Here is a 27,334-nt window from a genome sequence, read left to right as displayed (position 1 = left end):
TTTACTGCCAAACAAAAGCAACACAACACACAGGTACAAATGACAGACATGTTTTATTGACATTCAAATTAATTTAAAAAATGTACAGGATGAGTAACAAAGATATTTTAGAATCAAATTTAAAAACAACAAAAAAAAAACATTCAGCATACTGAATAGATTCTGGGACTGCTGAAACATACACTGCATTTTTTTTAATACTGTATGTTTTAATGCACAATTTTAAAATTGGCCCTTTGCTGGACATGGTAAAAAAAATGTGTCTTAATTCGACACAATAAATATATTCTTTGGTTTTCAGCTGTGGCTGGTCATAATAAACTTTCTCCTGTACAAACCAAAACTTTCACCTTCATGATCAGCAGAAAATATCCCACAGAAATACACCACACACCTCAGCCTTAAACTTCACATCGGTCATGTTAGGTGTCAGAGATGGATAAATAATAAAATATCACATTAATTCAGCTCCATGTCGGAGCTGCATGGAATGGTTTGTGTGGAACCCTCACTGCTCACGTTTAGCTGAATCTATGACACTGAAGTATGCCTGGAAAATGAGTGCATTGCAACAATGCTGAATGGTAGGGAAGTAGACTGGGAGGGTGTTGGCAGTGACTGAGCTATTCCAAGGAACTGTACACATCCATACTCTAAAACGGGATTTCCATTTTAGTCATGCTGTTCTCATTCATCCTTTTGCATGACCCCATTCTTACTTTGAGGTCTGATTTGCTCAGAACACATCTGTGTTCTCCTCCTCCTGTGTTCACACTGTGACTGCGCCGTGACACCTCCTTTCCTTTATTTAATTCTTTTGGATGTAGGTGAAGTTTCTTCATGTATCCTTCACCTCATGCAACCAAACTTTCATGGTTGGCTTTGAAGAAGTCTGCAGATTGGGGTAATTTTAATGAGAGGGAGAGCTCTGGTTGACGTTCTGCTTGTAATACCTCCTGTGGTTCTGGCTAGTGCCCACCTCCGCTTCGGGACTCCCCAGTCACCCAGTCAGTTATAATAAAGGATAAACTCATGACCATAAACATGAATCCCAGTGCAGCAAAACATGCAGCCTGCAGAGAAAAAAAACAATATATGTATAAACAACACATCCAAGTAGTATCTTTAATTAGTCAAGAAACTAAACCGAACCTGGATTTTGGGTCTTGACAGCAAAGGTTCCTGTTCTTCAGGAACAATCCGGATGTAGAAGATTCCAGGCAGGATGAAAATGAGGCTGGGGGCAGATGTGGCTCCTGCAGAAGACAGCAGGAGTGTCAGGAGATGATTTAGATCACACTACAAAATCAACTATTCCCTATTAAACATACCGATGAGGCCAAAGATGTCGCGGATAGAGGGCACGAATATGACGAGCAGGTTGACAAAGGAGATGAGACAAAAAGCGATGCTGATGTGTCTGGCCCAGTGGAACGGCTTCTCTGGGAACAGGATCTGAAGCAAGGCCCTACGTATCTGCAGACAGAAAAGAACAATTACTTATGCACCGCCTGTATGAGATAATCTTAGCATAAAAACAGCAGGCTACCACCAGGAAGATGTATGTTTTACATGTTTTTGCATTGGTGTAAGAGCAAGCCAACACTCATGCTCAGCTAAGCTATGCTAACTCTCTTTTGGCTTCAGCTGCACATTGATCTGCAAGAAGCTAAATGAGCATAAATACTATAATATGACTAGTAACAGGGCTTCTGAGTGTGTTTGCTGATCTGCTGTTTGTTCTTAATTCCTTTCATTTCTATCTATAGCTGAACAAGCTCAAACTGAAACAGGACACAGGACGGTCAGACAGAGCACTGAAACCTTGGTAAAAAGAACTATTCTGAGACAAACAGTCATCCTGCAGGAGTTCCAGGTATGTACGTGTAACCTTAATTATTGCATTCCACACATATTTCACTGATTTAAGGGATAAACAATAACAACAACAGCTTCAGATTCTTGTTTATAATTCCTTTACATTTACTGCACTATATCACATTACCATCTATGCTGGTGTGCAGTGTTTGTACATAATTCCTCTTATCTTTTATTTTTTACTGTACTATATTCTATTTTATTCTATTTAACTCTCGGTCTGACTGTCAGTGTTGTATTGCTGCTTGTACCCGAATTTCCCTGAGGGACCTTCCCAAAGGGATTAATAAAGTCTATTCTATTCTATTCTATTCTATTCTATTCTATTCTATTCTATTTTGGAGTAAACCTTTGATTTAGAGGAAATTGTTATTTAATTCATATGAACGTTTCTGGGTAGTTATGTATTTTTGTTTTAAGGGCTTTGGCTAACAATTATTTTTATTTTTAAGCTCAACGATTTTTTTTATTATTTGTCCCTGGCCTTTAGTTTAATCGCTCTAATGTGAATCTACTTTTGCCATTAAATCTTTATTTAAAACACTATAAGAGTATTCATATACGATAACAGTAAATATTTTATAAGCTGATAGATGAATGTCTTACCGGGAAAAGTACCACAGGGACAGTCAGAGTGACGGCAACCAGCACAGCTAAACGCACACAGAGGACCAGGACGTCCAGGGGGTCCACACGGCTGTATGTGTGTAACAGTTCAGACTCCACAGCGCCTACACACACACAGAGAGAGAGAGAGAGAGAGAGAGAGAAAGAAACAGACGTCACTCACATTGTGTAACCCCCGATCTAAAACACTGCACTTTGGGCACAAGCGATTCGTCTGACATCCCATAAGATGAGAACAAAGTTAACTTTGACTCTCAGGAGTTAAGAGTTTCTCACCAAAAAAGGTGAGGTAACCAAAAAGAGCAGTCAGCAGGTACATGACAAACATCGCCAGGATGGAGATGTTGGCAACCGTCTGCATGCGTTTCTTGGTGGGACTGCGGTTCAAAGCAGAGAGAGGGAGAATAAATTAGAGATCTTAGGCTCTGACGAACATGTAGCAGGAAAGGTGGAAGTGGAGTTTGACTTACTCTCGCAGCTCAGTGTAGATGGGCAGCACCTCTGGATGGCAGACAAAAGCAAAAGCCAGAATTGGGATGGTGTACGCTGTCTAAAAGCCAGAACACAGAAAAGATTAGTGAGACCCATTTGGGGCAGCAGTGGTATAGCAGGGTTGTCCAATAACCAGAAGGTTGGTGGTTCAATCCCAACTCCTCCCTAGTCACTGTTGTGTGTCCTTGGGCAAGGCACTTTACCTTTAGCCTCCAGTGTACTCACTGGTGTATGGTGCTCTTTGCTGGGCTGCCTTAAGCAATTTCCCCATTGTGGGACTAATAAAAGTTTCTTAATTTAATTTAATTTAATTTATTTCCAGCACTGCTGTTGACATAACACGCCTTTGTACTGTTGGCACAGAGGATGTAAAAATGTGTTTTTTCCTCAAACCTGTGAATTGATGGTGAACATCTTGGCCTCACAGAAGTCGTCCGTCCCGTTAACATGATAGTGGTCAACAGATGTGTTATGATGTTCCTCTTCGAGCGGACATGGTATGTTGAATTTCTTGTATATAACCTGAGCAGACACAGCCATTGTTTAACTAAAGATACATATTTAAAGGTAGAGCAGCAGTTTGTATTGTGTATATCTAAGCCGACTCACCGAAATGAGAAAAAACACCATGCAGGAGAGAGAGAAGCCACTGGTGTAGCCAAGGTAGCCTGGATTTCAGTAATAACGACATGTATAGTTATTTATTGCTGCAGACAGTGCACAGAATGCGGAAGTGATGATACTGTAATATTGGGAAAATGAACTAGATGGGTAGTGAAGACACGATGTGTGTACATGGAGGGGTATGAGTGATAATAAAATAAAAAGTGACAGAATGGAAGAACATACCAAGTTGTTTCATGAGTGCTAGTGGAAGGATGACGGCAACACTAACAATGAGGATCAAGTAGTTTCCATTCAAGAACCATTCTCTACGAGACAGCCAAGCAAACAGATAATGAAATAAAATGTGTCAACTATCAAACAGGAAACTGAAACTGTTGCACATGATAGAGCCCGACTGACACATCAACCAGCATTAGCAGCCTTTAACAACACATCCTGATCAAATTTTAAACTAAAATATCTATTTTCTTGGTGAGGATGGGCTGTCTTCAGTAGTTTGTGAAATACATTCTCAAATCTGGTCATGTGGCTGATGCAGCTAACTGTAAAGCCTGTGTTTACTTTGTTTAAAGAGTCAAGTTCATGATTTGGGATTTCACAAGTAAATAGTTATTAAATTTTTGGCCAAAATATCCATTCTGCAACAAGCTTCTCTGCCATTTTTCTGGCTGCCATGGTGAGCCTTCCCTCAGCCGACAGATTTAAATGGACTGTGACCACATGTCCACAGGAGGGCGCATTGCTTCCAACCCCTGTCCCTGACAACCATCATGTCAGCCGTGCACATGTATTTATTGTAACATTTTACTGCATCAGCCAGGCTCTAAAACATAAAATAATCTATGGCAGAAAACCACTTTGACACTCACCCTGTGTTTTCATGTTTGCCAAGGAACGCTTGAATAACCAGTGGGAGCTCAGACTTGACAATGAAGAGATAGCTGGACATGGCTATAAAACAAAAAACAAAACAAACAAAAAAAAAACATCAGAGGAACAGGCTTATCTGGTTTTCTGAATGAATACAAACAGGTTTATTGACAGACATTAAATGAGGGGAAGTTACACAACATTACCTCCAATATTGTGAATAGTTATGATGCAAGCGGCCAGCATTTTTCCAGGATGACCGAAAGCGCGGTTCCCAAGCTGCTCATAGGCCCGAATGCCTAAGCATGATATTATAGTTATATAATGAATACATAAAGTGCTAATAAAGTGTGTTTAGTGAAGCTCTGACTTACCCACAACACCAGCACTTCTCAGCAGAAGATGAATAGAGTACGCAGACAGAATAGCAATGAACAACAACAGGATTCTGAAACACACAAGAAAGAGAAGTTTATTCATAACTCTACATGACAGGAACATGCTGTTACTGAGAAATTATGATTTATAGGGAGAAAGTTTGGCTCTGAGAGGCCGAGCCACACTCCACCAACCCCCCCGCCACATAGCACAGCACTGATCCAACCAGGCGTGTCTTGGATCTGATCACTGGGGTCTATATTTAACCACTCAAATCTGATTTAGAGAAGCTGTGTGTGTGTGTGTGTGTGTGTGTGTGTGTGTATATGAGCTCTAATCTAAATTCTGACAGATCAGGATCCTACTGTAGCACTGCATGTATGTGTGCTGCACTGTCATCCCACTTGCCACCACACATACCTTTGTACGCACACACACAGTCAGATGATACACACTTGTGTAGCCTTACATCTGGCCTTACAAGGACACTCTATTGACTCTGTTTAGTCTATAAATGATGATACAAACTCTCATTCTAAATCTAGTCTTAACGTTTTTAGTTGAATATTGATGTTATTAAAAGAAAAAAGGAGAGAAACATACACAAACACAACTAAAAAAATGAAGTTGAAGCAGCTGGACTTTAGTTTGCAAAGGTGTGTGTGTGTGTGTGTGACATAGTTATACTATTGTTAGAGGGAACCAGCAGTACTGTGAGCACATACATGGAAACAAACACACATACTTTCAAAAAAACAAAAACAAAACAAAAGTTCACAGAGTTCAGCCAGGATTTGGGGACTGTGTGTGTGTGTGTGTGTGTGTGTGTTTGGCTCGAATACTCACAAAAAAAGAACGATTCCTGTGTTGGACATCGCAAACGCCAATCCCAGAATTCCACTGCCCATTATGGCGTTACTGAGGTTAAAGACGGACATTCCAAACGAAGTCTTTCCCTCAAACTGCCGTGAGAGGACAGCGCAGGGTTTCAGTTCGATAGTTCAGTTAGTTTTTTACTGTATTTTTTTTTTTTTTTTTGCTTCAATGGGGGAAGAAAAGGCACTCACGTCTGTGAAGTGGATTTCTTTCTTGGCACCAGCTTTATGTGGGAGAAACTCCTGTTGTTCTGCCAGGGCATCAAGCCCGTCAAATCTACAGCAGAAAGAATAATCAATCAAGTTTTAATATATTGTAAATCTAGCAGCCATCAGATCCTTATTGTTCACGTCTTACCCATCATCCCTGCTGTGTCCATTCATCTTCTGAAGCTCCATTTTTCTTTGCTGCTGTTACTTTTTAAGTCTTCGAACTTTGAAATTGCTGTAAGAGGAGACAGGTTTTATTTATGACGTGCTTCTTTTGTATACATTTGGCATGTCTTTTACATCGCTTCTGTATGCATCACCTCGGTCTGCGATCTGTTTCAACTTGTTACACTTGAGACAAGATCTCAGAGCGAGACTTCCAAGAAGGAGGATAGACAGATTTTTACTGTGTTCTATGGTGTCACCTCTGGCACATACCGTGCAATAAATGTAAATTAGTACTTGAGAAAGAGGCAGACAGGCAGAATATTGAGACCCAGTGTAAAATGTGGCTTGGTTTCCAAAGCGCAGACCTATTTACAAAGTCTTGAGACACATCTCTGTAATTTCTTTCCCTCTTGCCAAGGACAACAAGAATGTAGCTCTTTTCGGGGTGACGTCCTTTCGCACTGCGCTGTTTACTAAAGAATTCCAGAAAAAGGACATCAGTCCATTTAAAGCTTATATGACATGAACGGCTTTAGATAACAAACGTTGTCAGAGGACTTATGTTGTTGTAAGCTGTTGTGGGCCATGTAAAGCTGGCGTGGAATTGAATGTGGGCCTGTGCTCCTGAAACAGGGTCATGGGATTCATCTCTTCTCTGTGGGTCAAACTGCCCCCAAAGGACCCCTCTGGCACTACTGTTAGCCATTCCTGAGAGTTTTTCAGGTGCCTACGCTTGGCTGTCCGAACAGGCCAGCTGACAATAATCCATACAGCTTAGTGCTTGACAGCAGTGGGCAACCGTGATAAACAAAGGGTTCCTGTGTAGATGATGCTATTTAGGCTAAATACAGAGTAGCCTTTTCCCTGCATACTGGCCTCAGGTCAAGTTTGGTTGGAGTAACTTTCTTTAGCTACACAGCCGATGACTTTTCCATGGCCACAAGCCAACTCAAACAACCAACAGAGAACAGACTCAGGAATACTTTAACATGACCCAAAAGATGGATTATTTGCTATTCTAAATGCAGGGTTATTTCCCTGCTTGTATTTTAAAGGGAACGTGTGAGGGTTAAGAAAGTAGACAAACCTGGTTAACTAGGGCCTTGTTCCATGTTTGAAATTTCATTCGACACAAGGGAAGCTCTTAAACAGTGGAAAAGTGGTAATGAAAAGACAAAATGTTCTTTCCTTCCTTTCATGTTGCCCCTGTGCCCTTCACAGAGTGTTCCCCCCCCAAACTACATTAACATAACAAATTAAATGATGTTTTTTTTGTCAATATACAAAAGCATTTACAGTTAAACAGAGTGGATATTGATGTGCATTACTACCCTGCTGTGCGTACCACATGGCTCTGTCTGACGCAAGACCAGCTCACTATTGACAGTTAGCCCTTCCCTTCTATTCCTACTTTTCTACCACAAGGATACATCCACACAACTTACCCCAGTGATCAAGAAGAAGGCCGGTGTTCTTTTCCAAAATACTAAGAGAACAGATCCGAACGCAACAATTTTCAGCCTCTTCCAATGTTTATATTTAGATTTGTTCTTGGGAGTCTCTCCAAAGCTCCTTGGTAGTGAAGAGAGGAGAGTGAAAGAGATTACAGGCTGTGAAGGAGGGGGAGAGAGAGAGAGAGAGAGAGAGAGAGAGAGCAGGAAATGGGAACACCCATACTTAACCCTTTGTATTACCAGCCACAGGTATATATATTGCAGGGATCCTTTCACCAGGTGTCTACAAAGAAACTGCATGTGTATAAAGGCAAAGAATTACCTGCAGCTTTTAAGGGGGGTTTGGTTAAAAGGCAGAATCCCATCAGTCTAAAGAGGGAGGGGGGGGTGGTGTACGTGTCATCTGAGGTGGGCTTTGTCACAGCATGTGTGCGGAAAACTCACTGACAGTTTGCATCCTGCTGGAAGTCATAGTGACGGTAATTAGCTTAGGAGATAAGTGCTTCTTTAAAAGATTGCTCACATGTGATTGTGCTTAAAGAGAGTGGAAACATTATGTGTGTCTCCAAACAGAGTGACCTGGACTGAAACGCAACAGCAGAAATAAACAAGTCATGCAACACCACGCTTCTAACTGGGCCCATTAAATCAGATTAAATCTCTACTGTGTGAAGGCGCAAAACAGAAATCAGGAGAGACAGACTGAGAGTTGAAATTTATTATTTTAAAGAATGCATGTTGTGTTTGTTTAATAGATTTATGGTACATATTTCTAATTATGTTCATTTAGATGAGGTTTTCATCCTATAATGTAATTTTTCATGACTTTATCTGTCTTAATGTTTCATTATCCTTCTGTATTTATTATTTATTTATATCACTTTTTAGGTTTTGTTTTTAAATGTAACAACATTTTTCATTATTATTTGTTACAGCTGTTAAACCCTTTATTCATCTTTAAAGCTGTTGACATGTGTTCACCACTGAATCATTTCCTTTTCAAAACAAACGCGACCTTTAAAATGTCACGTCATGGGTGCTAATGGGGAAAGCCTGCATTAAATGTACCAACACGGAGTTTTAGCTTTTGAACATCAGAACTACAGCGTCATCCCCATCTCACAGTTTTCAGTTGCTGATAAAGTTCTAACTTAACTGATATACATTTTGCATTCACACCCAAGAAACACCCCTGTTTCCTTATCTCATGCATGACACAAATCTTTCACCAGGAGGAAAATGTATGTTTTTTGCTTCTGCCACACTGTCACATATATTTTTATATATGGCAGTTAGAATCATAATCCAAGAAGCACTTCACACATTTGTTTTGAGTCGGCTAGCAACAATCAAAATGATGATGATTCTGTTTAAATGGCCTCAGTGACTTGAAATGGAAAAACTTGTCAAGAATATATTTGATGCATCCAACATTTAACGTTATTTTGGTTTCATCATTCATGCCATTTGTAGCCAATTACATTACATTTAGTCATGCAAACCTGTGCTGTTCATTGCTGCAAGCAGACTACAAATAAGTGTTTAAATATATCCTCAGCTGAAAGGTTAAAGCATAAGTCACTTCATTTTTGTTTATATTACAGCTTTTTTATGTGCAGCTCTGTTGGCTCTTTGTTTCCCGGTATGTGAATGCGTGGCAGCTCATTCACTAGAACACAAGCTGAGGCCTTCTGCTGGTACTCACCGCTCTATTAACAGTCATCAGATGGATGTCATCAGCCGGGACAGGAGTGACAGTGTAAAGGTTGAAACTTCTTGGCTGTTTTCAGGTCCGGATTCTTATTTTCAGGGCCACAGAGTTCTCTACACGCTGTAAGAGCAGAGGAAGAAAATGGGGGGAAGGAGGGAGGCAGGGAATGCGCGCGTAAAGAATATTTCCTGTCATGTTACTGCTTAGGTCACTCCCTTTTTTCTGGTCTGGCCTGTAGTGGTGCCCTGTTACTTTATGAAATATAAGTATATATATAATAACAGTTTTGTTTTTTAACCCCAACAGCATTTTGGAGGAAGTGTTTGTAATGTAATCTGAACGTAAGTCGAAAAATGTAAAACACATTCTACAATAGTAGCACTGTAGCCGGTGGTGCCAGTAAAATGTGTTGCTGTGAAAAGTTACTTCTCATTTCTTCCTTTAACCTTCAGCTTTGTGCCATCAGTTCAGTGATGATGCCATCTAGTGGGCACAGGGACTGATGAAGCTACTTAGAGAAGAGCAACATATCTAATGAAAACTATGCTACGAGTCCAGATGATTGATTTTACTCTTGAGTTGAACAGGCAACTAACAGATGTTTCAGTTTGTTTATTAACTTAACAGCTTTCACAACTGACTAACTTTTATTTCTGTTAAAAAACTATTCAACAAGCCTATGTAAAATATCACAATCTCCCAACTTAGATTTATTTGTGACACAAGAGAGAGAAAAGTTGCACTTTCTTTAATCTGAAAAATACATATTAAAATATCTATAGATTTTTCAATGCTAGTAACCAATAAAAATCAAACTCAGTTATATAAAACTACCGTCTTTTATTGTTTAGTTAAGAGACTAAAAAACAAAAAAACATCTGTGTGGTAACTGACATAACAACTTCCAGTCCACACAGTAAACATGTCACTTCCCCTTGTCAACCCATGCAAAGAAATTACATCGAGCCTCGGGGTTGGAGGAATGTCCCTGAGGACGGGCACACACGAAAAACTGTTTGCCCATGTTTGGCCCCTCTTTTTTCACAGTCCGAAGCACACAGGGTTCCCCGTGGACTTTACAGCAGGGAGCTGGAGGTGGTCCGTGAAGCACTGACTTCCAAAACACTGACGATGCTCCCTTTTTGGTATCCGAGAGTCCTACAGTCGGCTGAGAGGTTACAGGCTTTGTCATGGCCGTTTCTGCTGTGCTGGGGCTGCACACAGGTGGTGAAACTTCAGGTAGAGTTTCTGTGACAGAGGATGGCGTGTGGCTGTGTGGTGATGTAACCTTACACTGCAGAACATTTGTGGGTTTGGGTTTGAAAAACGAAAGGAGGTTACCCTGTGGCTTTGAAGGTGCATTTACTGTCTTTGTCTTTTTTCCTTTTGGAACAACAGTGTCCGATGTTAATAACCGTTTTTTACCAGAAAGGTTTCCAGCTCCAGATGGGTTTAAATTCTCTCTCCTCTCCTCCTCTTCTTGAGACCCTGGCAGGACATCCTTCTGCTTAGGCTGAATTGATTTTTGATCCACCTTCACAAGGAAGCGCGACAGCTTCTGCTGTTTGCCAGCAAACTCTGGTAGGTAGCGAGTGCAAAGAGGAGGAGGCTTAGAGCTTGGGAGGAGAGAGCAGCTCAGATGGCCCCACACAGGGCAGTGGTCTGAACCCTCCACCTCAGGCATGATATCTGCTGCAACAAACTGCTCTTCTGCAAGCTGGCAGTCAGCAAATATGTAGTCAATGCGTGTGCCATAGTTGGTCTGCCGTGCTCCAGTGAGGGTGGACCAGCATGTGAAGGCATTGGTGCGCGTTGGGTGGAAATAGCGAAAGGTGTCCACAAACTTTTGGCTGTGTTTGGAATCTGCTACCTCAGACTCTTCATCGGGTCCTTCCTCATCCTCATCCTCATCCTGGTATTGTCTGCTAATGTGCAGAAAGCCATTCAGCCATTTCCTCCCAGGGTTTTCAGCAAAATCCTCCTGAGTTATAAGAGGAGATTCAAAAAAAGAACAAGAAAATTATGAATGCAGGGACTCAATGTGACATTGTAGAAATCGTATTTTTTCCTATTCCTTTAATAGAGTAAAAAATAAGCAGACTTTGAATCTTTAACTTACAATATCACTGGGGTCACAGTGGTCTATTGGCCGATGGGATGTATTTACATCACCTAACACAATGACATGGCTGAAAAATAAAGCAGAAAGTTTAGAATCATCAACTCTGAAAACAGGGATTCTAAGATTCTGTAAATATATATAAATATCCTTAAAAAAAAGTTCTCAGATCTCTCAAATCTCAAATGCCTAACAACTGTACACTGGCAACAAGAGGTTAGAATTTACTGTGAAAAATCATGTTTCTACCTGTATGGTAGAAACATCATGTTTCTACCTGTATGGTAGAAACATCATGTTTCTACCTGTATGGTAGAAACATGATACACCTGTGTCAGACTGAAACTAAGAAACGAGTCAAAACACTCACCATCTGTCTTTCAGCAGAGCTTCAGCTCGACACTGAAGCAAATTGTAAAACTGCAGTTTGAACTGCTTTCGCTCCGGCTTTTCTGGGTCAGCCCGTGGACAGTACACATTAATGACTGTAACAGTTTTCTCCTCGTCCTGACACCTGCAGAGGTTAAACAGAGTCAAAAAGAGGTATGACATCATCAACTACAACTACCTAAAAAAAAACACACACACACACATTTGCAACATATATTTTTTCATACATGATTCTATGCTGTGTGATAACGGCTCGTCCTTCATTGTCCAGAAGCTGCAGCTCTTCACTTGAAAACTCTGCGTGGTCTCCGTAGCATCCAACAGCTCCTTCATGGTTAGTCAGCAGACCTGTTAAACCTTCCTCTGCAGCAAATGGAGTGGCACCGTCCTTACAGTAAGTGGCAACCCCTGTGAACATAGGGCATGGAACAAAGATTAGTTAGTATTGTTTGCTTGTGCTGCAGTGGATGTTGTGCATAAAGTTACTTTCCTGTAAATAACATTTTATTTTTTATATGTTCTTCCTGTACCTTCTTGATCATCTGTACTGAATATACATCATAAATAGAAAACATACAGCAATGCCTTGAATCAAAGATGCAATATGTAAACTGATACACCAGCACAATGCACCTGAATATCCGCTTCGTCCACGGCTGTAGCTGAAATACGAGTTGTATCCGTCAACAATGGCAGTCCTTTCATCAAGCAAGTCTCCTGTGAACGAATAAATAATATTTTTTCATAACAGTCCTCAGATTGTTGCTGGTTGCATGACAGCCCCCGCGTTTTCTAATCTTTTAATCACTTACTTGTCACCTTTGTCTCCTGAACGCAGATAATATCTGCGTCCAAGGAGTCCAGAGCTTTTTTTATTCCGCCTCCGAAAGTCCTGATGCCGTTAATGTTCCAGGTAACGATCTTCATTGTAGAAAAACTACAACAAGATCATAAATAATACAGTCCACCGCGGCCAATGTGCACACCCGGAAGTAAAGCGGAAATCAAGAAAGGTGCAAGCGGAAGTGGCTTCTAGTGTTTACTTTTTTCTTATTTCCCTCCAATGCCATATTTGTTAATAAAATATGACGAATGTATTTAGAACTTTAATGTTTGCTTTTTGTGTCATAGTAAACAGCACATGCTATATCTGCCTAAATACGGTAAATAAGGCAGTTCTCGGTCTGGTTGCATTGCCCTGTTGCCAAGCTAGGGGGGGTAATCGTGCCTTCACGTTTTCGGCGCGCGTTTGACACTCGGCCTCGCTGTGAAACGAGAGAACCGGGTGGGAGGAAGGGAAGTGGCTGTTCGCTAAGCTAGGCTGGTACCCTTGGCTACAGTCGCGATAAGCAGTCATCGCTGCTCCTGAAGCTCCTGAAGAAGGTGCAACGTTTGCTGGCAAACGGGCAGCTCAGTGTTTGAAATACACGGACAGGGTGAGTACTTAGTTTGGCTAATGATGGCTATTCAGCTAATTAGCTTGTCTTGACAGAATCCGACTGACGTTAAAACGAATGAACAACCACGCAGTCTGGCAGGCGATGGTTTCTGTTCGGCCAAGACGATGTAATATTTCGCAATTAGGCAAACAGGCTTGATGGCTATAATTGTTCAACTTGTCGTCGTTAGCAAGCTAGGTTCATGGTCTTTACTTTCTGTCTACGTTAGGCTAAAGCTGTGGTTGCTAGCTATTGGCCGTGCGTGTCTTGTTTCCAGTTCGGTGTCGTCTTCGATTTAGTGTCTGTTTCAGAAGGTTTCTGGCCTTTTGCATACCACCTTATTTTGGAAACATAGTGCACACGTAGGCTACAAACCGATGATACGGCGAGGTGTTTCGTGGGCTAAGGAAAGCAGATGCTTGCATGATGACCTAAGTAGCTGCATCATTCGCCAACGGTCATCCTGGTGTTTCCATCTTCGGTCACAGAGGAGGACACGAGGAAATCGGGGGTATCGGCCCCACCCGATCAGTAAATATCAGTAATAGAGATGTGTTGTTAGCACGTTTTGTTTTTACAGCAACATCCGCTGTAATCTAATGTAGAAGTTGTAGAAAAACCCCATTGAATCCTAGTTTACTATAAGCAGCTGGTTTCTGATGGTTGTGTTGAATAGAGTGGCTGAAAATAACCAGGGCCCAAACAACCTGTTAAACCTCATAATAATGAACACAGTCAAAGCTGCCTGCAGGTATTAACATAACATACAACAATCGCATTTGTGCAGACTGCAAATTATGTTTATTAGTAGTTTATGCCTTGAATTTATGTGGTTCCCAGCCCCCCTTAGAGCTTATAGGTTGAACTGTTTCACCACTGCTTTCTCAAAGTTAATCTTTGCAGTTTGCTCAAATTGTGTCACAATATGATTTATACAAACCCTCTTTGCCAGGCTGGACACGGTTCAAAGTAGTTTATGTAACCACTTTCTTCTTTGTGTTTCTTGGTTTGGTAGTGTGGCATAATGAGAGTGGAGGAGTGAGGAGGTAGATGTCCCATTAGACCGTTGGCAGACAAGCAGAAGGCCAAGCAAAGATGCTGGAGGCAGATGCAGACCCAGCAAGTGCAGCAACCGAGGCTGGGGAAGGGGAAGCAGACATGGGGAGCAGAGACTTGAATGCCGAGGTGATGCGGCTGACTCTGGAGCTCCAAGAAGCCACAGAAGAGAAGCTGCAGGCAGCTCGCTACGGCCTGGTGGTGCTGGAGGAAAGCTCTGCCCTCAAGAAGAAACACAGGCAGCTGGAAGAGGAGCATGAGGTGCTAAAAGTGGAGCTACAGCAGCTCAGAGAGGTAGGAAAATCTAAAGCCCTGCATTTTTTCATGTAGGCTCATGAAGCTAAAATTTCTTCTAATCTTAAAATGCAATTTTCGAAAAACACACCCTGGATTTTGTGGTCATTTTTTGGTACCACACATTAATAATTCAAACAAGCATTTCCTAAAGTCAGATTCCACTGTGATATTTCCTATGTAATGCATTTTACATGTTTACAGCTATAGTCGAGGACGAAGAAAATAGTAGGAATGAACAGCAGAATAATATGAAAATATGTTTTTTAGTTTCACCTGTGTTATTATTGAACAGAAGGGACTGGTGATTTATCCATGTGCTGGTACACATTTTTAAATGCTTTCAATATTTAAATGAAGGTATAATCTCCCTGCTTATGCCCATGTCAGTTTTTTATAGCTGTTCAGTGACTGCACTTATCAGTACTATAAGGATAGCATTGTTTTCTTTGTATTATGCACCACTGAACTATGATGTGAATTTGACTGCTCATCCCTTTATTGCCTTTTGGTAATGAGTCTACCACAATAACAGCTCTGTTGTGCAGTTGTGACCTAATATTATACTTTCAATGATGAGGCTTGTGATCGCATGCTGAGTCACTTTTGCACTTTTGCACTGGCATGTCATTTGACGTTGGAAGGCATCAGTGGGGGATGACTGTTTAGTGCTAAGAAACTAATAATCGAAATGATTCTCTTAAGGTTGTAATCCAAGCCTTTTACAGATCGATTGGACATATGCTTCTAGTTGTTTTATTTTTTACTTTTACTTTTTTTAACTTAAAATGTGTCTTTCAGTGGATTTTCACACTGCTGAAAAACTGAGAATCAACTTCACCAACTGTGTTTTCTGTGCGCGTTTGTTCAGGTGCCCCTTGATATTTTTTCCTTAATGTAAACTTTGTCACGCATACACCAGATAGGCTCCGCTTGACCAGGCTTGTTAAAACTGGTTTATGTAAGAAAATAATCCCTTAAAAATCTCATCATGTGGCCATTGTTTTGTGTTGCAATTGTTTTTTGTACCCATTTTAGATTTGCAGGCAGATATTTTGTAATAAACGTGTCACAGCTGTATTGATCCACTGTGACGTTTTATAGCTACATATCAAGCAAAGCTCTTTATACTTGAGGGGGGCGTAGTGGTACAGAATTTCAGTCATTTTTATAATCTTCATAAACCTGGTTTCTCAGCAGTTTATCCACCTAGGCTTTAGCAGGGTTTTACCAAAGCAGAGCAAAGCCATTGGTTGTAAGTTAGCACCATTATATAACTGCCTCCTGATGTCCAGTTGAGCGTGTTTAGCAGCCTGTTCGTTTCATTTAACACCTTTTTGGTGATACTTTCATCAGCAATCATTGATGCATAATGTGTCAACGCTCCTAATTAAGCCAGGCTGAGAGGAAACGTTATTACAGTGTTAAGTGCAGCGTGTTCGACTGATAGTATCATATGTGCACAATAAGTATAGTGTGAGATGGTATGGAAGTGGCCATTAAGGTTTATGGTTACCAAATCATATCAGCCATTTCAGATTGTTGTCAGAGAGGTCCCATTTCCTCTACTTTGTGTAAAAAGATGATGTTTATTGACCTTAATTTGGTCAAATTTGCCTTTTCCTTCATCGCTTTTGTTTGTTTAAAGGCATTTGCAGATTCTGTGAGCAGTCAAAAGCGTGCAGCTGCTGATGGAGAGTGCCGGGAAGAGAGTCTGCTGCAGGAGACTGCGACTAAAGAGGCTGCCATGGCAACCCGCATAGAGGAAGTTCAGTCAGAGCTCAAGCAAACACGCCTTGCTATGAGCAATGCCCACGCAGAGATCGATAGACTGGGGGTGGTCTCCACCCAGTTAAAAAAGGTATGGTGTACTCACTCAGTCCACGTGTACACTGGTGTGACTATTATGCCCAACTTCCTCCTCACTAACTCTGAAATATTATCTATATATTAGCTGCTTAGCCTCATTCTTAAACCAAAAGTGATGGTAGTGTATTAAATCTGTGTGTTCCACAGGAGTGTGAATGTCTGGAGGCAGAGAAGGGCCATCTAAGGGATGAAATGAAGGAATTTAAAGTACGTGAGATGCGACAATTGCAGGACAACGGTGAGCTAGAAGAGGAGAACATATCTCTGCAAAAACAGGTGTCTGTACTAAAGGAAAACCAGGTCAGTTATCACCCTTTTTTAAGTTCTGTTTATTTTTTGTAATTGTGTGAAATAGTGTGTATTGTACAGTGTGGCATGATAGTCTAGTTACAGTTGCCTTTCTTTTGTTACATGCATTAAAAGCACAGTAAATCTGTAATCTCTCTACCATGTTTGTTGACAAAATATATTAGTTCTAGGTTGCAATTTGACCTTTGTTGAGAGACTGAACAGACCAGTTATTAATGTTGTTAGTTCCCTTTAGCAGACAATGATACATGTCTCAAATTGTCAGTGAATTCCCTGCATGTCTGTTTTGCCTGAGCTAAATGCCAAGGCTGATAAAACTTTGGCTTAGCCGTAAGTAGCACTATGGCAACCAGGCTTCAACATATCTTATGACTCTCAGGTGATTTCAGGACACTCTGTTTGAATATCTTTTTTTTACATTCAGGAGGACTTTAATGCTCTGAGATGTATGCTGTATGTTGGTGTTATCATAATCTGTGTATAATTTTAGCAGAGAACATTTTTGTTTCTCTAAATGCCAGCATACTAATTAGATGATCGCTATGTGCTCTGCTGTGTGTTAGATGATGCAACACACATGATGTTCAATATCCTTGTGTCTATGGTAGTAATGTTTCAAGCTACAGACAAGGCCTGATGTGTTTACATACCACTGTCAAGGCAGAGGTGTCCATGGTTTCTTCTAAATGTAGCAAGAGGTTTGTTAGTGTGTACATGACTTGTGTGTTGACTTTAAAAAAAACAGTTCTGCCTCCACAGTCATTGATGTATTTGTAACATGAAATCCCTTTAAGTCCTTTTAGTCATACGGTATTAGGTTTAATGTTTAAAGCTTAAGTAAAGCAACTATATGAGCCAACTAAACAAATACATCCTTCAGCAGCTAAAACGTATTGCTTTATACTGTAAGAAATTTGACACAAGGAAAGGCAGCAGGAAATACAAATGCTTGTCTAGCCAGGACCTATTACAGATTTATATTCATGAAAAATGTGGAACCTGGGTAATATTAGGAAATCATTGCATTACCTTTGTTTGACTGTATGTACTGTATGGAGTAACCAGCAAAATATGCCTACAAACATGGAAAATTAATCAATCTCTTTGTTATGCTCCTAATCATGTTTCAGGTTGAGTTTGAATCAATAAAGCTGGAGCTGACCCACAAGAACGAGGAGCAGGACGAGTTGCGATCCCAGCTGGACGAGGCAACACGGCTGAGGGAGATTGCGGAGAGGCAGTTGGATGAGGCCCTGGAAGCCCTGAAGGAGGAGAGGGAGCAGAAGAACAGTCTGAGGCGGGAGCTTTCTGCCTTGACCCTTAATCCCTTTGATTCTGTAGGGAACCTGGAGCTCCACTTGGAGCACCTGGATGACAGCCAGGAAGAGGGCCAGGGTGGAGAGGCTGAAGGCGAGGAAGAGAACCAGGACAGCGGTTTTAATAATGGTTCTGGATCTGCTTCCGGTTCTGCTCACCCTCCTCACTCGGGAGGCTCCAAAAGTAACGGCCTCATCCATCGCTATTCTACTCCGCGCAACAGTGATGTGTTCCTGCGAGCTCCAGCCTCTGGGCTTGTGTCGGACCTGCTGAGTGAGCTACACTTTTCAGACAGTCAGAAACTAAAACAGCAGCTCCTACAGGTATGCAACAGAGAGAGGTGTACCCCTGTTCTTTTATTGTAGTATGTCAGAGAAAAATTACTACCAGGATGAGTGCTGCAAATATACAAAGCAAAATTAATTTTAATAGCTTCACTCTAACATAAAATACCGGAATTTAACATATAAAAATTAAATTTAAATAAAATATTTTGATCCTGACTGTCATTTCACCTTGGGGTAATGTTTTAAATAAGAATTTAAAAAGGCACATGTAAGAGTGAAAGAGCAAAAAAAAGCTTTGTCGTAATGATAGTGTTAAAACTAAAGTAATACATTTACATATTTTGTTAAAAAAATTTTTGTTTGCAGAACTGCACCAGTTAGATTTAAGCAATTGTACTCTTAAAGATACATTTAAATGCTGCAGCCCTTCAATACTCTAAATAATGAAGCTGTCATACAGGTCAGTCTGAAGGACTTGGCTTTTGTGAGGATGTCCACTGCTATACACCACACCCACCTGGTGTTAGTGAAGGAGGAGAAGTATTAATATATAATAATGCCTGCATCCCTGAGCAATCCTCCCATCTGATAGAGTTTCACAGTTTCACAAACAATGGGGTACTTTAAAAAATTAAGAATGTCTTGAAATGTCATTCCTCTCTGTCTGAAGGAAATCTATTATTCATGAAGCACTTAAATTGGGGGATGGGTTAGAAAGCTTCTGCCCGACAGATGTTTGGACTGTGGAGCTGAATGGGGTTACATAAAAAATGCATTAAGAGTAAAGGTGGTGGGGGGAGAATTTGGGTTCCAACAATATGTACTTTTGATTTTGTTCATTCAGTTGCCTTGGGTAAAACTGAACATGTTTTGTGTTTGTGTGCACCCAGGCGGAACGAGAGAAGTCCAGCCTGGCCAGCAAAGTAGAGGAACTGCAGATGCAGCTTGTAATGTCCAAACAGGCACTCAGTCAGCAAGAAGACAAGGTTGGCTCTCTCACCCAGCAGCTAGAAGCTGTGCAGAACAGTCAGCATCACAACCAAGAGGCAGACGATAAAGGAGACAATGAGACCGAGAATGGAGATGGTGGCGTCTTTGATTATGAAGTAGACACCAAGAGCAAGGAGGTGCTGGAGGCACGCATGCGTTCAGCTAGTGAAGAGCTTCTGAAGCTGCGGGATGAACTGTCCCAGGCCGGAACTCGTTACAAGTCCCTGGAGCAAAGATACAAGCAGGAGAAGGATCGTTGGAGGGGAGAAGCCCAGGAACTGGCTGACAAGATCCGCCAATGCATTAAGTCCAGCAAGCAAGATCAGGAGCGCATCAGTGAGCTAGAGAAGGAGATCGGAGCCACACGGAAAGTGGCAGTTGACTCTGAAAGCCACTTGAGCGTTGCCCAAGAAGAGCTGTTGGCCTTCTCGGAGGAGCTGTCAAACCTCTACCACCACATCTGTGTGTGCAACAACCTAACACCCAAGCGGGTCACCCTGGACTACTACAAAGATGGTGCCAGGGCGAGCAGTGGAGGAGGCAGTGTACGAAGATCACAGCATGCCTATCCTCAGCACAATGCACAAAAGAAGCCTCGAGCCAATGACATGTTCATTTCCAAAGCAGCAGCGTTGCAGTTTATGGGAGAGGTGGACAGTGCAGGAGCCAGTATAGAGTCCCCTACCTGTCCTGGATCACCCACCCTGGACTTCAGGGACCCATGCAATGTTCGCAACTTGGTAGCAGTAATCCGTTGCCAGATCAAACACCTCCGGGTAAGATAGACCTGCAGTTCATGTCAGTATGTCATAAATTCATTGGGAGTATTACAGCTCAAAAGTTCTTGAACTGAGTTGATTTTATGGTTTTCTTTGTAACACTGTTGCTGACTAGCCAGGCTTTTGTTCTGAGTAAAAAGCCTTCACAAAATATTCTCTGAACATAATACTCCACTCAGAGTCACACTCAAGTAACTTGAGTGTGCGCACAGCTCCAGTGCCTGGTGTGGGCTGTGTTGACACGTGTGTGTGGGTTTGAATGGATTGGATTATCAGAGGTCAAAGTTTTTGTTGTGACTTCCACTACAGAAAATCCTTTGAGTTAATAGCAATGTCTGGAACACCGTGTGTTGTTGTTTTTTTTACAAATACGTTTCTCTTATGATATATATTTTTAGATTAATTCTACTCAATTCACGGTACTTGAAGTGCTTTGTGGAGTATGTGAAATGTGGTTAAAACACATTGAAGTTACTTAATGTGAACCAAACCCTTTTGTTCTCTCAGGTGGCTGTGGACCTTTGTCGGCAAAGGGGCGCAATGCCTTACTCTGGGCTCAGCTGCAGCGGGGAGTCAGAGCGGGATGCTGAAAGCCTCTTGGAGGAAGTTCTAAAACTCAAGTCTCTTCTCAGCACCAAGAGAGAACAGATTGCTACCCTCAGGACTGTCCTCAAGGCTAACAAACAGGTAGGCCAGAGACAACAGTTACTATGCCACAGTCTACTTTTTTCCAAATTGATTTCCTCCATATGAGTATTACATTATGGGGAAACTTTCAGGGACCAGATGCATAAGATTAAAGACACCTCACCTTGTAGCCAATTCTCAAGGAGGCAGTGCATTAAAAATACTAAAATAAAATGAAAGAACTGATTGACTGATTCAGCCATCCCATCGTTCCGCTCTACTTTAAGCAACATTGCCCTTTTAGGGAGATCACATTGGCATAAAATGCAATCAAAGTGCTCATCTCTTTTTAATTAAACCATTGTTCAGGTAAAGGAAGAGAGCGTGCTTCATTATACTCTGTGCATAATCTTAACATAAGCAGTGTCATTGACCTGTCTCATCAGGGTCTTGTCTAGACGGTCTCTAGCACTTGCAAGGTGCTGCACCTTGAGTATGCTGTGATGTTGAACTCTCCTTCCCCCTCCTTAGCTGTACCTCAAGCACTGCACGACCTGTTTCTGTCAGTCCCTGAGCTGTCAGCCTCTCCTGCACATTCACAGTAATCTGTTTGACTGGGCAGGCCTCACTTACACTAGTTTACCTTCTCAATGCCAGGTGCAAGAACTATAATGCCTGTTGGTGCCCTTGGTGCTCTGTACACGTGGTGTTTCCTTAATAGAGGATTTTTTGGACACATTTTTGGTTTGGTTTAGCTAAAATTAATTAAGAACAAAATACAGATTAATATCTTGTCTGAACGTGCTTAATAGCAGGTTATCAAAAAACAAGTAGACTTAAATACTTGGGGTTAAATAACTGGGGTTCATGTACTCATGTGTCAAATGTCAACCTTGTCAGACATTGTTTTTTAAATGAAATTGATGTAAATAACAAAAAATACTTTTTAATCACAGTATTTTCTTTCTACTCAGTTTATCATCCGGTCAATGGTTTTCTATTGATCTTCTAGTGCTGATATTGATTGCTCTTAAACAAAGGGAATGTATGTCACAAGAAACAGGATAAAATGGGTAATAATGATCATTTTAACTTAATGAGTTTACATTTAAGGCATGTTTTTATTTTAACAAAAATCTGCAACAAATAATTTTGGTGGATGTTACACTTTGTAGGGGTCTCCCCACAATTCCTTGGTATAATAGTGCTTTCAATTTGGAAATTACAAGCATAACATTAGGCATTTATAACCACACTCTGAAGTGAATCATATGTTTGGTCATTGCAGAGTGCAGAGTTGGCTTTGTCCAACCTAAAAACCAAGTATGAGACGGAGAAAAGCATGGTGTCAGAAACCATGATGAAACTGCGGAATGAACTCAAGGCCCTGAAGGAGGATGCTGCCACCTTCTCTTCACTCCGAGTCATGTTTGCCAGCCGGTAAGTCTTCCTCGTTGAAATGCAATGTCTCAGATTCTAAACCAGATTTTGACTGCTTTAAAATTCTGGAAACTGGATATGTTTATTTAGTCGGGTGCTAGTGTGTTCTTCATGCTTAGTAATGGTGCGCTTGTTGTGGTGCAGCTTTTGCTATCACTCATGTAATAAGCTTACTGTGCTTATTACGCCTGTGGACAATCCACCAGTTCACGTGAAGATTAGGAACCACATGCTCTGCCCTGTGCTGATGACGGGGGGGAGGAGGACAAGGACAAATTTGTCCCGTCAGGCCAGGTCACCTTAGGGAATGTTTGCAGGCGATGGGCGGGGCATTAGACAGACATGCTTTCAAGGGTTGAGGTGGAAGAGTTACAGACCAGAAAACATCACTTCCTAATCACTAATCTTTCTGACCATGCATTGACATTAATAATTGTTTGCAGTGTTTTGCCTTCAGTTTTGTAAACTAATTGTTTATGTGAGTCATCAAAAACAGATGTGTGTTTGGTTTGTTATTTACTCTCAGATGAGGCTCTTGGACTCATGTTAAACTGTCTGAACCCTTTCCAGACAGTTATGAGCGAGCATTTGATTATCCCTAAGAAGGATTGGCACACAGACAGTGATCAAGGACTACTACTGTCTGTTCCAACAGGCTAAAGATTACAGCTTAAACAAAAAGGCCTTTTCATATAATCAGTTCAGTAGTGCCATCATGTGGATAGTGACAGTGACTGCACTTCCACTGTAACAAAGTATACTTTCTGAAATGTTATTCTAGTCGTGTCTGAAGTGTTATTAGTAGCTAATCAATGTAAAGTTAATCAATTACACACTCATTAAATTATTAAGGCTTTGCTGACATTTTTTATATATCCATAAAAATTCAGTAGTAGTAGTAGTTTTGTTAAAAATAAAACTCAACCCTATTTTCCCCCCAAAGACTCAAATAATCTAGTAAGTTGCATAATATTCTGTGATTAATTGTAGTGTAAAGTTTGCATCTCATACTAAAAGTAATGTTCAGCATGTGTTTTGTGTGTCTCTGTGTTTAATTTGCTCTTGCCTGTTTGCGCATGTTGCATCTCTTTGCTTTGCTTCTCAGGTGTGACCAGTACGTCACCCAGCTGGATGAGATGCAGAGGCAGCTCGCAGCCGCAGAGGATGAGAAGAAGACTCTCAATTCTCTGCTGCGTATGGCCATCCAGCAAAAGCTGGCTCTTACTCAGCGCCTGGAGGACCTGGAGGCTCCGCTGTCTCCTCACAGCTTGAACAGCAGCCCCCGGCGCTCCCGGGCTAAAGAGCTCGCAACCAAGTCAGGCCGAGCCCCTCGGAGCCCCCGAAGCAGTCCTGCCCGCCCCCCACTGAGGAGCAGTCCACGCGGCAGCCCCGTTCTTGGCAGCAGCGTTCCTGCCATGGCCACTCACCACCTACGAGCTCTAACCCGAAGCCTCCACACAAGCCCTGTAAGAACCCCTCTTTCTCTTTGTCCTGATAGCTCCGTCCAGACAAGCAGCCGGCCTCGCAGGGGCAGGGGTCTCCCACGAGACGCAACCTTTATTAGAAGTCGTAGCGTCAGTGATGTTTTTAGCACAGAGTCAAGTGATGGCCGCTCACTCTCACTCACACGTAAAAGCTCTACTAGTTCTGTCAGCAGTGAGTTAACGGTCCAAACACATGTAAGTGAATCACGAAGGGGGGCATCAGGGCGGAGGGCTTCGGTCCCTGCACGTCAGGACACCTTCATCACAACTCGTGTTGTACCTGCCTCCTCCACCAGGCAAAAGTCCTCTGTGTTTCCTTCATCAATAGATAATCTAACCTCTTCTAATGCTCTGCATGTTTACCCTAAAACATCTGAAGCATGGGGTGAAAGTAAACAAAAACCTGATCTAAAACCACACCTAGATGGTTCTGTGAGAAGAAAACAGTTGAGTCACAGGGTTAATTCTGTACAAGCATCAGCTGCATGCCGCAACACATTCCAGGCAGACCAGGCCTTTTCACAGTTCAGCCCAAAACCTTCAGGGGCCCATGCCAACTCATCTCTCCCAATTCACAATCCACCTGGTAAGGCCAGGATGACAGGGATCTGTAGAGAGTCTAGACGCAGGGCATCCACCTCCACAAGCAGAGCCACTGATGAGTTGCACACTAATGTCAATAGGAGCTCTGCTAATAAAGGTCAGGCTACATCTTCCAGGGCTCGCAGCTCGCACTCGAAATCCTCTAGGAGGCGATAAAAATATGTGCTTTGATATTAACTTTATTTTTTCCCCAAAAATAAAATGAGCTAGCTGTATTTTGCACAAAGTTTGTTTGATACTGCCCTACTATGCTGATCCTTCTCATGCTATATAGTTATCTGTTTGTCCTGATACTTTATCCTCACCTTTGTCACTTGCTTTTTTAAGTTGAACTAAACATGTTTTCTTTTGTCTCTGTCTCACCCCACCTCTGTAGCGCTGAAACACTCCTTCCATTACTCCAAAACCCCTCTACTTCATAAGGGCCTGTCTTCATGTTGACTCCCTGGCTCCCTCTTCCTTTCCTGACTCGAGACATCTTGTTCATCCCAGATGTGATGCTGCGTACATTCCCCACTCTACCCTCCAGAAACATGGATTTAGAAATAATATTATTTAAAAAAAAATCTCTCTCATCCCACCTTCTCGGTCTTCTCTGTTTGGAGTGGAGAAACCTGCATGCAGCCCAGAGAAGGATGAAGAGACCAATGTGCTGCTCATTTCTCTGTGAAGTCATTGACTGTCTTGTCCAAAGTGGTTCCAACCTCCATATGGCTCTGTGTCGTGGTGAACCATTGACAGTATTTATTCCAGGATGAGAGACCTTTCATGTACAGCATTCATTGTCCTCACTCTGACTCTGATTTAAGGCTATGATCTGTTCTCTGATGGCTGTACATCTTTACACTCTTGCCTTTAGTCTGGCGTCCCGGTCAGGTCTGTCTGGCGTCATTTAGTGTCGTTACACTGTTAGATCATCTGTGATAGTTCTCCCAGAGATAGTTGTTTTTATAGAACAATGCAGCCTTACTGACAGACTTGCTAGCTAATAGTGGAACTTAGAACTTAACTTCATCTTGAGATACCTTCCTTTAGTGGTGCAGTTACTACACGGCCCTTTTGAATCCTATGAGCATCTCTGGGTCTGCCTGTCAGCCACACCCTTTAACTAAGAGGTCAGTGAGCATGCTGTTTCATATGAAAACTGATCAGCCATATGTATGCCACCTCAGGTCAAAACACTTGAGCATTCAGATACACAATTTGGGAAATCTTTAATGTGCATCTTACTTTGCAAACTATGCAGACCGAGTCAGCACAGTGCCTGTTTACTTCCTGCTGTTCTTCGGGCTCTAGGTCAGTTTTGTGACCTACCTTCACTTTCAGCTAAGCTTCAATCATTCATAATAAGCAACCTTTGAAAGTTGTTTCAAAGTGGCACATGTGCAAACATCCCATGGACAGATAAGATAGGCTTCAGGCTGTGGATTTAAGTGGCTTCGTTTTCCCTCAAAACTAACATGTTTCATGCTCATTTGTCTTGATATTACCACGATAACGGATCCCATTCATCTTCAGACACGACGCAACTATAATCATGTTTTGTATTTTATCATGCTTTGTGTGCTACCAAAATAATCATGTAGTAAAGTAACAGTGAGCAAGTTGCTTCTGCCATAGCTCCAGCATTTAGATTGCTAATAAGACAGACACGACACCGCATGATGGTGACTGATACTAACACTTTTCCAATTATTGGAGAGAAAAAAAGAATGAATAAATAATTTGACATTACTGTGCCGTTCAAAGGGCCCAGTCAACAAATTAAATCTTGTAAATGTATGTATTGATGTCTCATGCATGGCCTTCTTAAACAGACTGCAATTTAAGGTAATGCTCTTACCTCAGAATAACCCAGATTCAAACAGAATTGAGCTGGTGGTGATCAATCAAAGCCCTGTAGACCACATTTGAAAAATAACTACTGACTGAATGCAAGAAAACCCAAATGCTCCGTTGTTACAGACTGGTTTAGTAGAAGACGCCGCATCCTGCTTTTTTTATTTTTTTATTTATTTTTTTTGTTTTTTTGTTTTGGTGCCTTGGTCACATTTTCTAAATAGAGGCTACCATCTTACACTGTAGTTGTCTATTTTTTGAAGGTATTTAATTGCTGTTGGGGAAACTCAATGAGCAGATTTAGCACTGAATAAGGTGATATCTCATTCTGATAAAATATTTTCACTTTTTAGTTAACTAGTCAATATTGACTACTGAATAATTAATGGTCGGCAACTACTGTGTGTTTATTTTGGATACATGATACTGTACCAAATCATGAAGAACATATTGTGATAAGGCCATGACATGAAGGTCATTTTACTATTTATTGTTTTCTTCCTGCTAAAAAGTGAAAATGCTTTAACATGATGTCATATTACTCTGAAGGATGTAAATGGATTTTGGATCTATTTAATTCACTCTGTGCAGATGTGTGTGTATAATTTACCATTGTTGTATAATATTTTAACTGTATTTATGTGGTCTGCATTCTGTGTACATTGTTTTAGAAGATGACATGCAAACACTCTGCATAATTTAACTTTTTATCTGTATGCAAGTTGACCTCTCATTAACCTGTGACCCACTTTTGTCCCGAAGAATAAAATCAAACCAACACTGTATCTTGGTATTCATTGATGAAATTCAAACGCAGTATAAAGGATAGTGAGAGAGTGATTTATGAAGTTATGGTTTATTATCTATGGGTTTATCATTGTGGATATATTGTGGCTTATTCTTGTCTGTCTGAGATACTTTATTGATTCCGATTGGGATATTCAGGTGTGTATGTGAGTGGAAGCACCTCTTCTAGACTCTTATCATGGCTTAGTTGCCATGATCGCCATGGTATGATTAGTCAACATTTTAAATACATCCCAGCTGAGTTTGAAGTTGCTGAGGGGAGTCAGCTGGGAACATTGACTAACAGCAGAATTTCCATCTTGCGTAAACTACAAAGGACGGCAGGAGTGACTGGTATTCTGGATTTGATTAACCTTGTGTGAACTCCCTCTGTGATTTGTTAAGGGTTTATCTCC

At 41.4% G+C, this 27,334-nt stretch overlaps 3 protein-coding genes across 6 annotated transcripts; 1 reads left to right on the top strand and 2 right to left on the bottom strand.

Moving 5' to 3' along the window:
* Window positions 1-34: 34 nt before the first annotated feature.
* Window positions 35-9,442, bottom strand: LOC114438640 (sodium-coupled neutral amino acid transporter 3-like). Of its 3 annotated transcripts, XM_028410139.1 has the most exons (17): window positions 9,285-9,441; window positions 7,571-7,697; window positions 6,106-6,192; window positions 5,940-6,024; window positions 5,719-5,834; window positions 4,869-4,942; window positions 4,701-4,793; window positions 4,494-4,575; window positions 3,847-3,929; window positions 3,607-3,665; window positions 3,391-3,519; window positions 2,976-3,055; window positions 2,782-2,882; window positions 2,485-2,609; window positions 1,332-1,476; window positions 1,153-1,256; window positions 35-1,073 (listed from the first exon to the last, which is right to left on the bottom strand). In XM_028410139.1, the coding sequence occupies exons 3-17, from the start codon at window positions 6,144-6,146 to the stop codon at window positions 969-971; spliced, it is 1,422 nt and encodes a 473-aa protein (XP_028265940.1). In that variant the 5' UTR covers window positions 6,147-6,192; window positions 7,571-7,697; window positions 9,285-9,441; the 3' UTR covers window positions 35-968. The 3 variants fall into 3 exon arrangements, with proteins under 3 accessions (XP_028265940.1, XP_028265941.1, XP_028265939.1); XM_028410140.1 differs by lacking the exon at window positions 7,571-7,697 and having other exon boundaries at window positions 9,285-9,442; XM_028410138.1 differs by lacking the exon at window positions 9,285-9,441 and having other exon boundaries at window positions 7,571-7,845.
* Window positions 9,443-10,088: 646 nt separating this feature from the next.
* apex2 (APEX nuclease (apurinic/apyrimidinic endonuclease) 2) lies at window positions 10,089-12,801 on the bottom strand. The gene is made up of 6 exons (XM_028410292.1): window positions 12,612-12,801; window positions 12,433-12,516; window positions 12,027-12,207; window positions 11,780-11,923; window positions 11,410-11,479; window positions 10,089-11,271 (listed from the first exon to the last, which is right to left on the bottom strand). The coding sequence occupies exons 1-6, from the start codon at window positions 12,724-12,726 to the stop codon at window positions 10,216-10,218; spliced, it is 1,650 nt and encodes a 549-aa protein (XP_028266093.1). The 5' UTR covers window positions 12,727-12,801; the 3' UTR covers window positions 10,089-10,215.
* A 246-nt stretch (window positions 12,802-13,047) lies between these two features.
* Window positions 13,048-26,917, top strand: LOC114438561 (protein bicaudal D homolog 2). Of its 2 annotated transcripts, XM_028410014.1 has the most exons (10): window positions 13,048-13,235; window positions 14,254-14,588; window positions 16,237-16,449; window positions 16,605-16,757; window positions 17,897-18,406; window positions 19,261-20,136; window positions 20,647-20,826; window positions 22,055-22,206; window positions 23,312-23,672; window positions 24,670-26,917. In XM_028410014.1, the coding sequence occupies exons 2-10, from the start codon at window positions 14,334-14,336 to the stop codon at window positions 24,673-24,675; spliced, it is 2,706 nt and encodes a 901-aa protein (XP_028265815.1). In that variant the 5' UTR covers window positions 13,048-13,235; window positions 14,254-14,333; the 3' UTR covers window positions 24,676-26,917. The 2 variants fall into 2 exon arrangements, with proteins under 2 accessions (XP_028265815.1, XP_028265816.1); XM_028410015.1 differs by lacking the exon at window positions 23,312-23,672.
* Window positions 26,918-27,334: the final 417 nt, after the last annotated feature.

This window comes from Parambassis ranga, chromosome 7, assembly GCF_900634625.1.
Source record: "Parambassis ranga chromosome 7, fParRan2.1, whole genome shotgun sequence".
Lineage (NCBI taxonomy): Eukaryota > Metazoa > Chordata > Actinopteri > Ambassidae > Parambassis > Parambassis ranga.
Note: the sequence above shows the minus strand (reverse complement) of the source record. Positions and strands in the feature narration are given on the sequence as shown.